General features: G+C 40.9%; 1 protein-coding gene across 1 annotated transcript in view; it reads right to left on the reverse strand.

The window, feature by feature from the left end:
- Positions 1–14,341, reverse strand: part of TMPRSS7 (transmembrane serine protease 7) — a 31,600-nt gene extending 17,259 nt beyond the window's left edge. The window contains exons 1-7 of the mRNA XM_045785627.2: positions 14,211–14,341; positions 11,839–11,906; positions 10,509–10,702; positions 9,475–9,513; positions 8,537–8,765; positions 6,875–7,005; positions 4,819–4,931 (exon numbers count right to left, since the gene is read on the reverse strand). Coding sequence (XP_045641583.2) covers positions 4,819–4,931; positions 6,875–7,005; positions 8,537–8,765; positions 9,475–9,513; positions 10,509–10,702; positions 11,839–11,906; positions 14,211–14,303 — 867 coding nt within the window. The 5' untranslated portion in view covers positions 14,304–14,341. The remainder of the gene's footprint in view (positions 1–4,818; positions 4,932–6,874; positions 7,006–8,536; positions 8,766–9,474; positions 9,514–10,508; positions 10,703–11,838; positions 11,907–14,210) is intronic.
- Positions 14,342–14,969: the final 628 nt, after the last annotated feature.

Consider the following 14,969-nt stretch of genomic DNA (forward strand, 5'->3'; position numbering starts at 1 on the left):
ATTTAAAGCATTATTCAGATTATTTAGATAAAGGAGAAATGAATCAGCATCCTCCTCATAGTCAACCTGGGTGTTCCTGAGGCCAGTTACTGAGTCACTCCTAGGTCTGCTCCGACAGGATCCAACAAGAGAAGAGGCTGTCCGTACTGCACACGCCCACGTGAGAGCACGTGTGTGCACGCTCACACACACACACACACACACAGCTGAGCTGTTTACAACACTGTATGACATACACATACATTATGTTTGCTATGTCCCGATTTTCGTTTTAATTTTCACTCTGATCCAGGAATTATTTAGAGAGAGTTTACACATTTCCAGAGAGTGGAACTTTTGTTTACCCACTCTCTAGTTTTCTAATTCTATACTAATTAGATAAGAGATTATTTGTCACCTGTATTGCTTTTTAATGTTTTTATTTATTAAGGATTTTGATGTGATCGAATTTGTGAATGCTCCAAGGTCATTTGAAAGAAAAGGGTAATGTATGTATGTATGTATGTACGTTAGTATATAGCCAAACTCATTATCTGTGTGGTTTAATATCCTTCCTAGCTGTAGTTATTCTCCCCACTATCTCTGTCAGGAACCAACGGAAAAGAACTAAAATCTCTTAGTTAAGCATTGACCATTTCTCTTTGAATGTGCTATAGATTTTGATTTAAGAGTATTAATGTTAACGTCCTTTGGTAAGTAAATAATTATCACAGAAGTTCACGTGGATTGCCCTCATTATCATTACAGATCACCTTCTGTTTCTCACCCAGTGTTGTTGCCCTAATGTTGATTTCCATGTTGTCTCGTGCTAAGGTTCTGAACCCTACTTTCTTTCTGTTTATAATGTCTGGTATGATATTCCCATCCTTTGCTTTCAGCTAAATCACTTTTTATTCTGCCATCTTTTGTAAATAATATACAATTAAGTTATAGGTAATACTTTGTGATTCAATTCTGTTGTCTTTTTGGTTTAAGAGATGGATTTTACCCATTGATTTTTATTGCTCTGCTACTTGGTTTTTTTAGAGATGTCATCATATTTGATGCTACAATTTCTTTGTTGTGTGTATGTACTTCTTTCTAACATGTACTAAATATAGTAGCCCTCCTCCCTCAACTTATCTTTGAGAAAGAATGAATCAGGCTCTTTATGTATCTCATTTAAACATCACGACAACACAGTTAAAAAGGTAGTATGAGTCCTATGTTACAGAAGAAATCAAAACTAACCAAAAATAAATCACATGCCCAAGGTTACCCTGCATTTCCCTGAAGGCCACATGGTGGTCTTTCCTGGCTCCATAGTGCATCATGGCGCCTGGAAATGGGCAGTGAGGGCTCAAGAGGAATGGGATCGTCTTAGGTTCAATAAAAACCAGGGGTTCCTGAGGGCACACGTCAATTTTTTTCCCCAGTCGTGTTATCTGAGTTTTTCTTCACATTAAAAAAAAGAAGAAAATATGCAAACCGATAGTAAATACCTTGAGTAATCACTGTAATTTTACAGCGTAAGGACATATTCCAATGCAATTCTCCATAGGAAACTAACATGGCATTTTCACTGTTCCATCACTCCAAAGTAAAATCGATTTAAATGCATCACCGACCCATCTACGAAGCCTCTCCAAAGTGAAAAGAATTAAGTTCCTTTGCACACCAGATTCTACTGACACAGATTTGCACACAAATCTACATTTGTGTCCAGATTGGCCAAGAGGCTCTACTGATATTAGTCAGCTTGACCAGCGGGGTCACGAGGGGCAGGTCCACCAAGCATTGTGAGCTGTTTTGTTCAACAAATGGACAAAAATGAAAAACCGCCAAGTATGCTATTTCCTTCTACGTCCTGTGTTCTCAGTTCCCAATGCCCAACCCCTGCCTTTGCTTTGGGCATGTTTACTGAGTAAGGGGAGGGTTTCTCCAGATCTGGACCTGCTGTGTTGACATATTTCTCTAGTCGGTGGTAGCAACAGGATGCAGGACACGCTTTAAGCTTGTCACCTCTCACCAGTGGTTATGTATATACAGCTCAACCCACCTACAACAGGCACTGGAAACTTCAGTGGTTAGAAGTTTGCCACAGAAGCAGGGAAGAGGGACTCCTCTCTGGGGAATCCCACCTATTTCCTAAGTGATGCGAGGAGGTGAATTGACACGGGCCACAGTAATCTCTGCTTGGGTCGGATACACCTGAATTGGTGGGTGCTAGGCTGATGACACCTGTGATAAAACAATTCAAAACCCCACTCCCTGTTTCTCTTCTAAGATCCCATAGCAAAATATATTAGTCGGAAAACAAAAAGAAGGAAGAGAGAGGGAGGCAAATATTCAACTAAGCGATTGTTATGAAACATAGGGAAACTGAACATCTTTAGGAACCCAGAAAAGGAGGGGGGTGCCGAACTTGCTTACGGAGGGCGGCATGATTCTTTTGAATGCTGCCTAGGTCACTTTTTATTTGAGTAGCCTCTGACCAATGGCTTGCCCCAGCTCTATTTCCTTATCTCTAAAATGTGACAAGACGTCTCTCTCCTATATCCGAGGTATGCTTTAAGAGCAAATAAAAATGTGTGTGCCTGAAACAAATGGAGGTGACATGTTATAAGCCTCAATACTCTTTTTCACTTTCTCTTGTTTCGCCACACCTTCTTCCCCTGCAATCTGTAAGCTCGGAAAGAGCAAGGACTACCTTGCTACTGAGTGTTCCCTATGGTCATGCGCCTGAAACTGACATTCAATAAACATTTGTTTATTCTTGGGAGAAAAAAATCACAGGAATTTGAAGTTGGAGCGGGAGTTAGTCCTTCTCAGATAAATGAGACCTTAAAAACTCAGCTGAAAGGGAGTCTGCAAGAGGGATTGATCGCTCTGCAGTTACATTTGGAAATCAGACCAGGCACTAAGAAGGATTGAGGATGAAAGAAATCAACTCATGTGTATAAAAGGTTTTATCATGACTTGAGTCAATACTTTTGTCACTTAAGTCATTCTTCTCAGTTGTTGTAATAAATTCAAAGCTATTTTACCGGTGACATTATTTTTTTTACATGATTTCCATAAGCGGAAACATGCCATCACGAAATTTTAGGTGGCTGTTCAAAGCCATCCGAGAAAGGAACAGCTTTATTTAATGTCCACACTGAGGAGGACCAACCTTGACCTTTGGGAAATGGTGTCATCAACCAAACTCTGTCCCCAGTATTTCCTGTCTTCCCTCTCCCATTCTCCACTCCCTCAGTGGCATGCTTTTTTCTTTATAAAGAGTTCTTTTTACTCAGCATTTCTAACACTTGACCTGCAGTGAGACAGAATCTGATATTCTTATTTACATCCTGACTAGAACAATGTTTAGGAATCTTCTCATTAGGTCTTATGGGTTATCATGGAATCAATGTTCATTTTACCTCCAAGGAACTTCAAACATTTGAACTTCAAGCATTTGGGAATGGCTTTTCTTGTTCTGGATGTCCTAAAGAATATACACCTACTTTTTGCAGAGACGGAAGAGACAGATTGCTGTCCCTCTTTTTCCTTCCCCAACTGCTGAAGTCACCTGAGACACAGAGATTCTGCTGCCCTGAGGCCTTAAGAATCTGGTGGTGAGCAAGAGTCCAAAACCTTTGGGTTTTCATTATTTTGGAAATGTTTGCAACAATGATGAAAAAATAATGTAAGGATGTATGCCATCAGGACATTGACACTAAGTACACATTTGGGTATAGTAAAATTATTAAAAATATTTAACTTTATGTACAAATGACACATGCAGCAAGCATGCACCTGCCTCAGGGCCTTGCCTCCGCTGTTCCTTTGCCTGCAACACTCCAATTCTGGGCATGCATAGGGTTAGTTTCCCCATCTCTCTCAGGTTTCTATGCAAATGTCCGCTTGTCAGCGAGGCTTCCCCTGGCCGTGCTACTTAAGGTAACAAATTCCTGACATCCCATGCTTCGTACTCCGGATCACCCACCGAGCTCCGGAGCCTCCTTCCCTGCTTTAGTCTTCTCCATAGCACTGTCCCACCATGTACCATACTGCACATAGTGTGTTCGTTTGTCGCCTGTCTCCCCCTGCTGTACGGTAAGCTCCGTGAGAGCAGAGCTTTTGTGCATGTGTGTCAGATATCATGGATCCCAGTGTCTAGAATACGCCCAGACATATAGTCGGCATTTAATAGCAACATGGTGAATGAATGCAAACCCTGAACTGCTTGCCACTTACATCTAGTTTCTATGCCTCACAAAAATGGGTTTATACATACAGGCTGAAGGAGCCTTGCCCTTTGCCCTTCACAGGACACTACAGTTGGAGAAAGAAAAACAGTTATAGACTAAAATTTTAAAGGAAAAATAAAAAGGAACTCTGTTAAGGTTCAGACGGAGATGTATATATTTTATATAAATTTACAAAATTTGGTTTGCTTATATAACTGAAATATACATTGCCTAATTCAGTTTATTACTTCTTTATTATTCTTACAATAATGCTGATAGTGAAATAATTAAAAATGGATAAGTGAGCTCTATCAGAGTAAAATAATAAGGTGTTTGAGTCCCTAATAGTATCTTTGCATTTTTTGGTACAACCAAACAAAATAACAGTTGGAAAAATAAGCCCATCTGCAAAGAACAGTTAATTTATGGGCACAGGGTTGAAAGGACAAGGACCTTTCATGTTCCAGGTAATGTATTTGATTAAGGTTTAGATATTATAAAATTAACATTCTTTTTGTAGTAAAAAATAAAGGTAATTAAAAATAGATTGCTACTAAACATAAGATAACAATATTTTTCTAAAGCAGTGGTAAAACTACGCTACCTGAAATTTCCAGGTACACTTGCATTTCGGAGGATAGTAGCTTGGGTAATATGGACTTGAAATTTTCCCTTCAAAGCCAGTGATTTCTTTGACCAATACTGTGTTTTCACATTCTGAAAAAAATATCCAGTAACACACAATGATTCACAGTCGTGAGACTATGGGAAATGCACCGCATACATTTCTTTAACTACAAGCACACACTCCTTGATCAACAAACTTATATACTTTTGTGAAATTTAAACTAGTTTTTCCAAAAAGAAATAGTATCCTATAGATATATAGCTAAGCTTCTTATTTAAATTCTATATTTGTTTTCGGATCACATTTTGACTACAGATCTATAGGATGCTATTACTCTCTTTAAAAACATAGTTTAAATATATTTTTAAATCTTCTGAGCTTATTTGTTCAAATGAGTGTTTATTTGTTGTTGAAAGAAATACACCCAATTTACATAACATATTGTTCTGTTTATATAAAGCAATCTAAACATCTGTTCTTACTGTAGGGTCATCTTTCTGCTAAAATACAATTTCCTTGAGAGTAGTGATTTTTATCGATTTTGTTTGCTGCTTTCCCTAACACCTGGAATCATTCCTGGCATATAGAACCTGCCCCAATAAATGTTTGTTCACAAATTCCACAGCAGTATTTCTGAGCTAATCATTTTTTTTAATCTTTGGAGTTAGAGATAATTTTCAACCCAATAACACGTCAAATAGCTAGTTCAATTTGGTTCAATAAATCAATTTTACATTTAGTTTTGTAATAATTTGACAGAAAAAAAAATCCATCAAAATAAGCCACTGCCTTAAAATGTAGGTGGACCTGTGAAGCTATGACCATCTAACTTAAGCCAAATCCACTGCCCTCCTCACCCATCTCTCATTCTGATCCTTTTGGCCTTGTCAGTTCTCGTAAAGAAGTTACCAAGACGTGACCTGTAAGAGTTGACCGGTTACAAGGCAACAAATAACACAAAAAAACTAGAGTTTCAGTGAAGGCTCTTTTTGTTTTGTTTTGTTTTACTTCATCAACCCAAGTCAAAAAGAGAAGAATGAAAGGGAGCTAGGTCCCTTTTTGCTCGCTCTCCGACCTAGGAAAACCCATTAGATCTCTGGGTTTTGCTTCCCGCGCACTTATTAGGATGGCATTCACACGCACTGCTATGAGCTAGAATTCACGAAAGACAGCCACTGTGGTGTGCTAGGTACCGGGCTATTATCACCCAGCTCCCAACGCACCCTTCCTTCTCTGTTCTGTGAGGACTTGGGGAACCTTTGCCACTTGGCTCCCTGACAGGCCCTGCCAATAGGGGGCGCTACAGGGAACCTCGAAGACTGGAGGAGGAAGAACAGGGCTTCTTGCGTGTTTCCTTTCCTCTTCCTGGGAAAGCCACCGCAGCAAGGATTCTTACTCTCCCTCCCCCCCATTCTCTCTCACCCCGCCTCCGGCCCTCCCCTGCCCGCCCCCCTTCGGCGCAGCTACTCTTTCTTCCTGTAGCAGAGTTGAATCCTGTTAGCAATTTTCCCAACTTCCACTTCATTGCATCTTCCTCAAAGATGCCAGCCCCGGCTGTCTGGCACCCCCTCCTGGAAGGTCTGGGTCCCAAGTCCGTGAACACCCGCCTCTGAACTCGGAGACATGTGCACCAGCCGAGTAGCAACATCCCCTCCTCCCGCCGCCGGAGGTCTGAGTTTTAGTCCACAGATCCCCCCTCCACACTCTAAATTGTCAGCATTGCCGCCACTTTCCTTTGTCCCCCTTACGGGGCGGGGGGAGTAGTTGCTTCCTACATGTATTACACCCAGAACACCTTACAGTGTTCCTTCTGCCTTTTGAGTGACCTAGCTGACACCTTTATGCCGAGTTAACAGTTCTCACATTAAATTCTCTGTTTAAATAGTACGATCTCTCTCCTCTGACCGAACCCTGAGCCAAGGTCCCTGACTAATAGGACTGGTATTACCACACAGCCTCAGGAGAGATAAGACTGGAGTATATCACAATAGATATTTTTCAAGGTGACTTTTTTCTATTAAGAAAGACTTACTTTCTTCTGGAATGACCTCGAAAAATGCCCGGATTCCTGATAGCCTTCGTATGTGAGGAGACTTAAATGACACCAACATGAGATTATTTGTGGAGACAAAGGACATTACTGTTCTTGTGGGTTCACAAATTCTGAAACCAGACAACAAAACAAAAGCCTATGAATAATAGGTTCTTGAGCAGTGAGCCTCCCTCCACCACTAATTCCACCCATTTCCCAGGCCATCCACACAGTTCTTGTGAGTCACACTCTGCCAGCCAGATCTTCATCTGCCCCAGGGCACCACGGAGGGGAGCTGATAAAGGTACAGAAACTTTTGCCCAGTAACTATCGAAGAACTCCGGATGGCTGTCACTGAACCTGCCTTGAGAGCAAGCAAGGCATAGGCAACTATTGAAATGGCTACGGTCCCGAGCTCTGGCGTCAAGAAAACTGGGTTTAAAACTCAGTTCCATCACTTAACTGGCTGAAAGAGCCTGGGCAGTCAAGTAACTAATTTTCATGAATGCCAGCTCCCCTACTATGAAACGGTGGTAGTAACAAGAGTACTCCTCATGGCATTGGGGTGAGGATTAAGTGTGATAATAGCAAAGTATGTCTGGAAGGATGAAAAGAAACAAAAATAATGACTGAGGAATGGGAGCCAGGGATCAACTTCCTTTTCACTGCAACCATTACATACTGTTGAAATTTCTAGCATATGCATATTCATCACCAAACTATACAAACATAGGTAAAACAGTTACATACATACATAAGCACTGTTAAAAAATAATTAGTAATTCATGTGCCTTTTTAGCATAGTGCATAACAAAGACTACATTTTTAATAAAGTACAACTATCATTATTAAATCATCAAGAGAGTAAGCACTCACAAAAAGATATCTATCAGTAAGTAAAAAATACTAGGGTATGTGTATATGTGTGTGTGTGTAATTACATATCTATATAGGAATGAAAATATTTATGCAAAAACATAGCAGACATTTGTTCTAGGTAATGCGATTGTGAAATATTGATCTTGTCTTTCTCTGTTCACTGTCACAATGAACACTGTGTTATCTATATAATAAGGGGGAAATTTTTAATTGTTTTACTAATGGTATGCAATCATCAGAATATTTATTCTCACAGTCTAATGAAACAAAATTAAACAAAATTTTGTTGCAGTTGCAACAAAAGTAAAATCAAACAAAAAAGTCAGCGAGATTTCAGGGGCGCCTGGGTGGCTCAGGCGTTAAGCGTCTGCCTTCACCTCAGGGCGTGATCCCAGAGTCCTGGGATTGAGTCCTGCATCGGGCTCCTCCGCTGGGAGCCTGCTTCTTCCTCTCCCACTCCCCCTGCTTGTGTTCCCTCTCTCACTGGCTGTCTCTCTCTCTGTCAAATAAATAAATAAAATCTTAAAAAAAAAAAAAGTCAGTGAGATTTCAGAAATACCGTCTGAAGTTCCTGCTATACTGATTTGGACCCTCGTATGCTATAAGTAAAAAAACAAACGTTCTGTGTGATAGGCTCTGGTTAGTACAGGGGATACTAAGTAAGGCATGGGTCAGTCTTTGAACGCATGAGCGCACACAAAAATAGTTTTAAAAGTCTAAGGGAAATGAGATACTGCCCAAGAGAGACACTGTAAAAAAGTCTTCACTCGCAAATCCCAGTACCTATACAAGATGGCGCTCCGGATTGGCAAGAGGGAGTCGTAAATGGTCAGAGAGTCCGTGACACAGTTGTCAGCTTCAATCTGGACGGACTCTATCGAGAGACGGATCAGATAGCCCACGATGGCCACCAGCTTGAAGTGGCACAGCAGCAGCCCTGAGGTTGCAGAAATCTCCAGAGGGTAGCGGAGAGACAGGCGATCCGCATACAAGTGCTGAGAGCAGCCTTTGTCTGTGGAGACAGCACTTTTGTTTTAGGAATGACTTTTCTAGACATCTTTATAAAGCGTAAAGAGCAAAGAGTTCATGAGGAGGACAGCTGCTGTTTTGCCAGCCCGGAGTCTACTCCGCTCTCTTCTGGTAATAACACCAAGTCTTTACTTTGAGAAGCTATCCCTACCCTGCCTGTATGATTTGGTCGGGGTTAAACTTACCTCTAGGTCCAGAGATGGGCACATGACCCAGACTGGCCAATCAGAGTAAAAGAAGCTGGTTCATAAATGGGCAGGCCAGCCAATCTGAGACACTAAGTTCAGCCCCACGACTTCTGCAAAAATTCTGGAAATTTGTGTGGCCTTTTTTTTCCTACTATTGCTGCTACTGATAAATTATAAGCTTGAATCTACCAGTTGTCATTCATGAGACCACATGAGAAAAATACCCTCGATGAAGCTTCGACAGGGAAAAGCACAGATGCAGAGTCCTGATGATATTTTATTTTACAACCTGGCCCCAAACATGCCTGAAACCAATACATTCCATAATATGTCCCAGTTATAAGAGCCGATCACGTTTCTTCTGGGCTTAAGCCAGTTCGAGTGTATTTCTGTCACAGGCAACTGAGAGAGCACTAACAAATACCATTATTTGAAAATAAAACTATAGCCAAAAAGGATACTGATTTGGAGACAGCGTAGAAGAAGCCGCATGTCATACTTTACCAGAACCTATGGTTGAAGAGTAATCTGACCGAAGCCCAGCTGCATCGAAAAAACACATGGAAAAGAGACGGTCAGTTCCAACATTTCACTTTGTTAGAATTTTGTTTAGTAAAAATTCCTTTCAGTCCTTTAAAAGCAATTCATCCTATCTGGGATTTGCTTTAAAATAATCCAGGGAGGGTAGGGGGAGTTGTTTATGTATTTCGAGAGAAGTGGGAGGGCCGTGAGTTCATAGTTGTTGCAGTTGAGTAAAAGGATGCATGAGAGTTCATGATCGCACTCTCTTTACTTTTCTTGATGCTTGAAATTGTCCTTAGTGACACATTTTAAACATCTTTAAAGGTAAAAAGCAACAAAACAAATATAATAATAATTAGTCCCAGATCTGAAATAGTATTTGTGGTGCCGACTTTTTCACTAGAGGTATTTCATTCATTCATTTAGCAACACTTATCAGCCACATACTACTACATTACATGCCTGGCAGATGGATAGATAGATGGATAGACAGATGCCGATGATTTATATATGTGTGTGTGTGTGTGTGTGTGTGTATGATTTAAATCAAGAGAGAAAGCATAATTTTGGGGTCACACAATTAAAGTATTTTACTGGCAGATCAAATGATGAGATAGCATATTGGCGGGGCTATTCAGCAGGCCATTGTGGAACACTGGGTAACACTCTATAACATAGGTGCGTTGGGTCTGGACAAGGGAAAAGACAAGATAAGCCTCAGTAAAATTCCTTCTTCTTCAGGACTTGGAGCCTTAGTTTGAAGATTCGTGAAGCTGAATTAAATATAGGGCAGGGGACACTTGAACAAATTCAATTTCATATGTATTTTGCACCCACTTCTCTTGTCCAATTATTGTATATAACATTTAGCAACTTCCTTTATCAATGTCCTCAGCTAATCTTGTTTTACTGGGATTGCAGAAGAGAATACTTCATTACAATATTGACTAAGTTTAATGGCAGTATCAGGAGTGCTGCAGGAAGGAATGCATGAAGGAGAATTACCCAACAATCACCATTTAGTACCACAGAGTCCATGTCTACAGCCAGGCCCTGCAAGCTCCCCACAGAGGTTCGGTTTATGATGCTCGTCTGGATGGAGTCCTTCAAAATGGCGGCCACGCAGTCCTCACAGAAGATATGACCCTTGGCATGTGGCATGACAAACACAATCCAAAAGTGGACAAGGAGGCCACCTTTGTTGTTGCTGCTATAGAAAAAAAAAAAAAAGAGGGATGTTCACGTGTGTATCTTAGGAAGTGGACTCTCATAGAAAACCAGTGACCCAACTGAATGATTCAAGGTAAGGCCAGTGAGGACATCCTTCAACTTCCAAAATCCCTTCTTTAAGAAGTCATTGACTCCTATTGTGGGGGTTGGGAAGGGAAAGCATCATAGTATGTGTCTTCCTGTGTTGGGTTCACATCTAGAATCATTCGTGTATTGTTGCATCTCCCTGGAGAATATACTATTTTTACGGATATCAATCATTCACTGCTATTACAAATAACAACAACTCTGATTTTTGATACTTTGCCTTGTCCAGACACAGTGCTCAATTCCGCTTGATCCCACTTAATCTTAGAAGGAAGGTCCTATTATTCTAGCTTTACAGAAAAGGAAGTCAAGGCCAACTACGACTGAAAATCATATGGCTAATAAGTAGCAAATCCAGGAATCCAGTCCAACTTGGTGTTTAGCCAAACCCTGGAGCAAGAGCTCTAAGGGCACAAATACTGTCATGTTTTATGAAAAACAAACCTGGAGTGTTCTATGGTAAATAATGCAGGAAAGAGAAAGTAAACAAATTGCTCTACTCCCAGACTTCTTATTGCCTTTGGTATGTCAAAGTGAATTGTGAGTCTCTGCAGAGACACTGGAGGTGGGGGAACATGGCACACAATTTAAAAAATACGTTTTAATAAAATGAATCCATTAAAAACTCATAAAATAAATTTTAATAAAAATTATTTGACCATGAGATCCTTTTTTTTTCTCAGAAAATCTCCCGTGACCAATTTTTGGCTGAACATATTTTGAGAAATACTGTAGTTTGGTTTTACCCCCACCCAATGCTAGTCATGTTTGTGGCCATTTTGCCCAGCAGTAACAATACCGGGGGCCCAGGATCCCAGCTGTGGGGAGAGGGCAGGCTTTGGCAGATGAAGAGAAAAACGTAGCATGACAGCAGGGCAGAGATGGGTCACCCGTTGTGCTAAAAAAGTATTAACCCAAAGCCACCTCCAGGAAGTTGCTGGAGAATGGTCCTATCTGAGCCCTTCCACAGCCTTGAGAGGAATTTACAGCAGTAAACACAGAAGTCCCAAAGCAAGGGACATGTATTACCTGACATCTGCAACGACAGACTGCTTGTAAAATTTAGAGAAGGCAGATGTTGTATAAACCAGGTTTACCTGGAAAAAAAAAAAAAAAAGGAGGTGTCTGAGTCTTTCAAGCTTGGCTTCGTCTCACAGTACCTAGCATACGTAGGTGCAAAGCCCGACAGCTAGCAAGCAGAAAGCAGGGCCCTGGCTGAAGCCTCGAGTCTTCGGTTACTTACTCTGTGTTCTCTTTGAAGAATAATCAGTTACCGTCATTCATTCCTCGCTGTCTTGAGACACCCTAATCAAGTTTAACTTCTGTATTCTGCCTACTCCAAAGGTTAATTTTCTCCACAATTAATAAATCAAACTCCTTTAAGTACATTTTCAAAGTACTTGACCCAACCACTTTTCTATCAATGCGCAGCCTGGCAAGTTTATATTCTTATGGACACATTGCCCTACTAGCCACTAGGGGGCAGGCGGCGCCCTCCGCCAGGTCTACCAACCCCCCTCCTCCCACGCAGTCTCAAGAGAAACACCCAGCCCTTGTAAGGAGAGTTTGATCCAAAGGAGAGCTATTTGAATTTACCTTCTTTGCCCTTCCATAGCATTTCTAAAGCCAAACTGAGTCTCTGCCGAATCTCAAAGCCAAACTGAGTCTCTGCCGAATCTCCTCCTCCTGTGTTCCCCTTCCTACCTAAAGGCAAAATCACCCACCTGACTATGCAACACGGAACATGTTACCTAAAACGGCTGAGCCCCCGCTTTTTTTTTTCTTTTTCTTTCTCTTTTTCTTTCTCCTCTTTCTCTTTCCCTCCATCTCTCCTTTCTTCTTTCTTTCTCTCTCTCCCTCTTCCTTCCTTCCATCCCTTTTTCTTTCTTTCTTTCTTTCTTTCTTTCTTTCTTTCTTTCTTTCTCTCTCTCTCTCTCTCTCTCCCTCTCTCTTTCTTTCTTTCTTTTCTTTCTTTCTTTCTTTCTTTCTTTCTTTCTTTCTTTCTTTCTTTCTTTCTTTCTTTCTTTCTTTCTTTCTTGTCGCTGTGCCCGCCATTGTTCTAGCTTGTCCTCTCTCACACACAGCCTATCCGCAGTCTACACGGCAGGGCGCCTGTCACAGGAGTGACATTACTCCATTACTGTGCACTACAAATTGGCAGAAGTTTCTAGTTGGTGATATGTACCAAGAGCCATGAACAGATATTTTTATATACTTTTAGGGGATCGGCTAAGGAAGTAATCACAGAGATACACAATCTATGTAGCGCTTTTGTGTAGCTATGTAGCACTTTTGCTACTTTTTGTGTAGCAAATATCCAATAAAAAGGATTGGCTGTGCCATTTGCAAGAACGGGATGGAACTAGAGGTTATTAGGCTGAGCGCAATAAGTCAGCCAGAGAAAGACAAACACCATATGATTTCACTCATATGTGGAATTTAAGATACAAAACAGATAAACATAGGGGAAGGAAAAATAAAATAAGATAAAATCAGAGAGGGAAACAAATCATGAGACTCTGAACTATGGGGAACGAAGTGAGGGCTGCTGAAGGGGAGGTGGGGGGGATGGGATAACTGGGTGATGGGCATCAAGGAGGCATTTGATGTGATGAGCACTGGGTGTTATATGCAACTGATGAATCCCTAAATTCTACCCCTGAAACTAATAATATCCAGTATGTTAACTAAATTGAATTTAAATTTAAAAAATTTTTAAAAAGGAATTAGCTAACTTTGTAGCTGTTAAAACTTACATTTTTAAAAGAATATTTACTTGCATAGAAACATTCAGATTATAAAACTGAATATCTACTAATATTCCAATATTGTGCTGTCCTCTATGCCTATGTGGCCCAGAATAAAAAGGGACTCTATCTCTGGAGATGATATTAAAGAAAATTTTAATGTTCCTTTTTTGTAATTTTCTGAATTTTATAATTTTTATAGCTAAATACATATTAGTTTTATAAAGAGAATTTTTAAAAAAGTAAAGAGATTCCAGTGTGTTGAGGTTGAGATAAATGTGTACAGCTCCCAGAATCAATCACTATGATTGTAACTTTAGTTCTGGAAGGCATTTTAAAGATCACGTGATACAATTCCTTTATCTTACAGATGAGAAAAACTGGAGCTCAGAGAGCTATTTGCTTTTACTTTCAGCAATAAATAAAATACATGAGTAAACAAATAAATTAAATTGAATTAATTAGCAATTCTGTAAAGCAATTACAGCCAACAGGAGCTAAATCCCATGTTTCCCTCTGACTTCTTCCTTCATCCTCCCTGCTCACCTGTGACACTTGTGACCCCGCCATCCTAACCCCTCATCCCCTGACCCCGACCCCACTCTCCCAGCCTTTCACAAAACCCTCCCCCCCCGCACCCCCCCATCACCTCACCACTTGCTGCACAGTCCGTGCCACTGACAGAAATTCCCTGGACTCCTTTTGTCGGTATTCAGGAAGAAACTCAATGTTGGTGATGCGAAACATCCCCACAAAGTAAAAAGCATCTTTGCTTTCTGTTTTACCTGTAAGACAGGAGAGAAAGCAGGTAAGGGTCTCCCCTCTGCGTGGCAGTGAAACATTGTCTGCTCTACGTCAGTATCAGGCTCCGCAAATGGTTTTGTTGGGCAGCTACGTGTGTTACTGGTTCATAGCCTGGGAAGCTCTAAATGTCGTTAATAACAACACTTCCATCAGCAGTAAATCACCATTTCTCTTAGGATAGTCTGTTCTCTCTATCGACTCCTGATAAATATTTATGAACAAGATTAAAAGGTAAAAGATACACCTTTTTGACTTTATACACATCCTAGAGTCACTAAGGGACCAAAAAGAGCATATGCAGTTTTCATGGATCCTGAGTCTGTAGACGGCAAGGAGGTAAGAAATGTCTGCTCGGGGGCGCCTGGGTGGCTCAGTCGTTAAGTGTCTGCCTTCAGCTCAGGGCGTGATCCTGGCGTTCTGGGATCAAGCCCCACATCAGGCTCCTCCGCTAGGAGCCTGCTTCTTCCTCTCCCACTCCCCCTGCTTGTGTTCCCTCTCTCGCTGGCTGTCTCTGTCAAATAAATAAATAAAATCTTTAAAAAAAAAAAAAAGAAATGTCTGCTCGGCGGTCAAGTGAGCATAGTGGCGGAAGAGGGAAGGGCCTCCAGC

The sequence above is a fragment of the Ursus americanus genome, chromosome 4 (genome assembly GCF_024610735.1).
Source record: "Ursus americanus isolate L20-20 chromosome 4, mUrsAme1.1.p, whole genome shotgun sequence".
Taxonomy (NCBI): Eukaryota; Metazoa; Chordata; class Mammalia; order Carnivora; family Ursidae; genus Ursus; species Ursus americanus.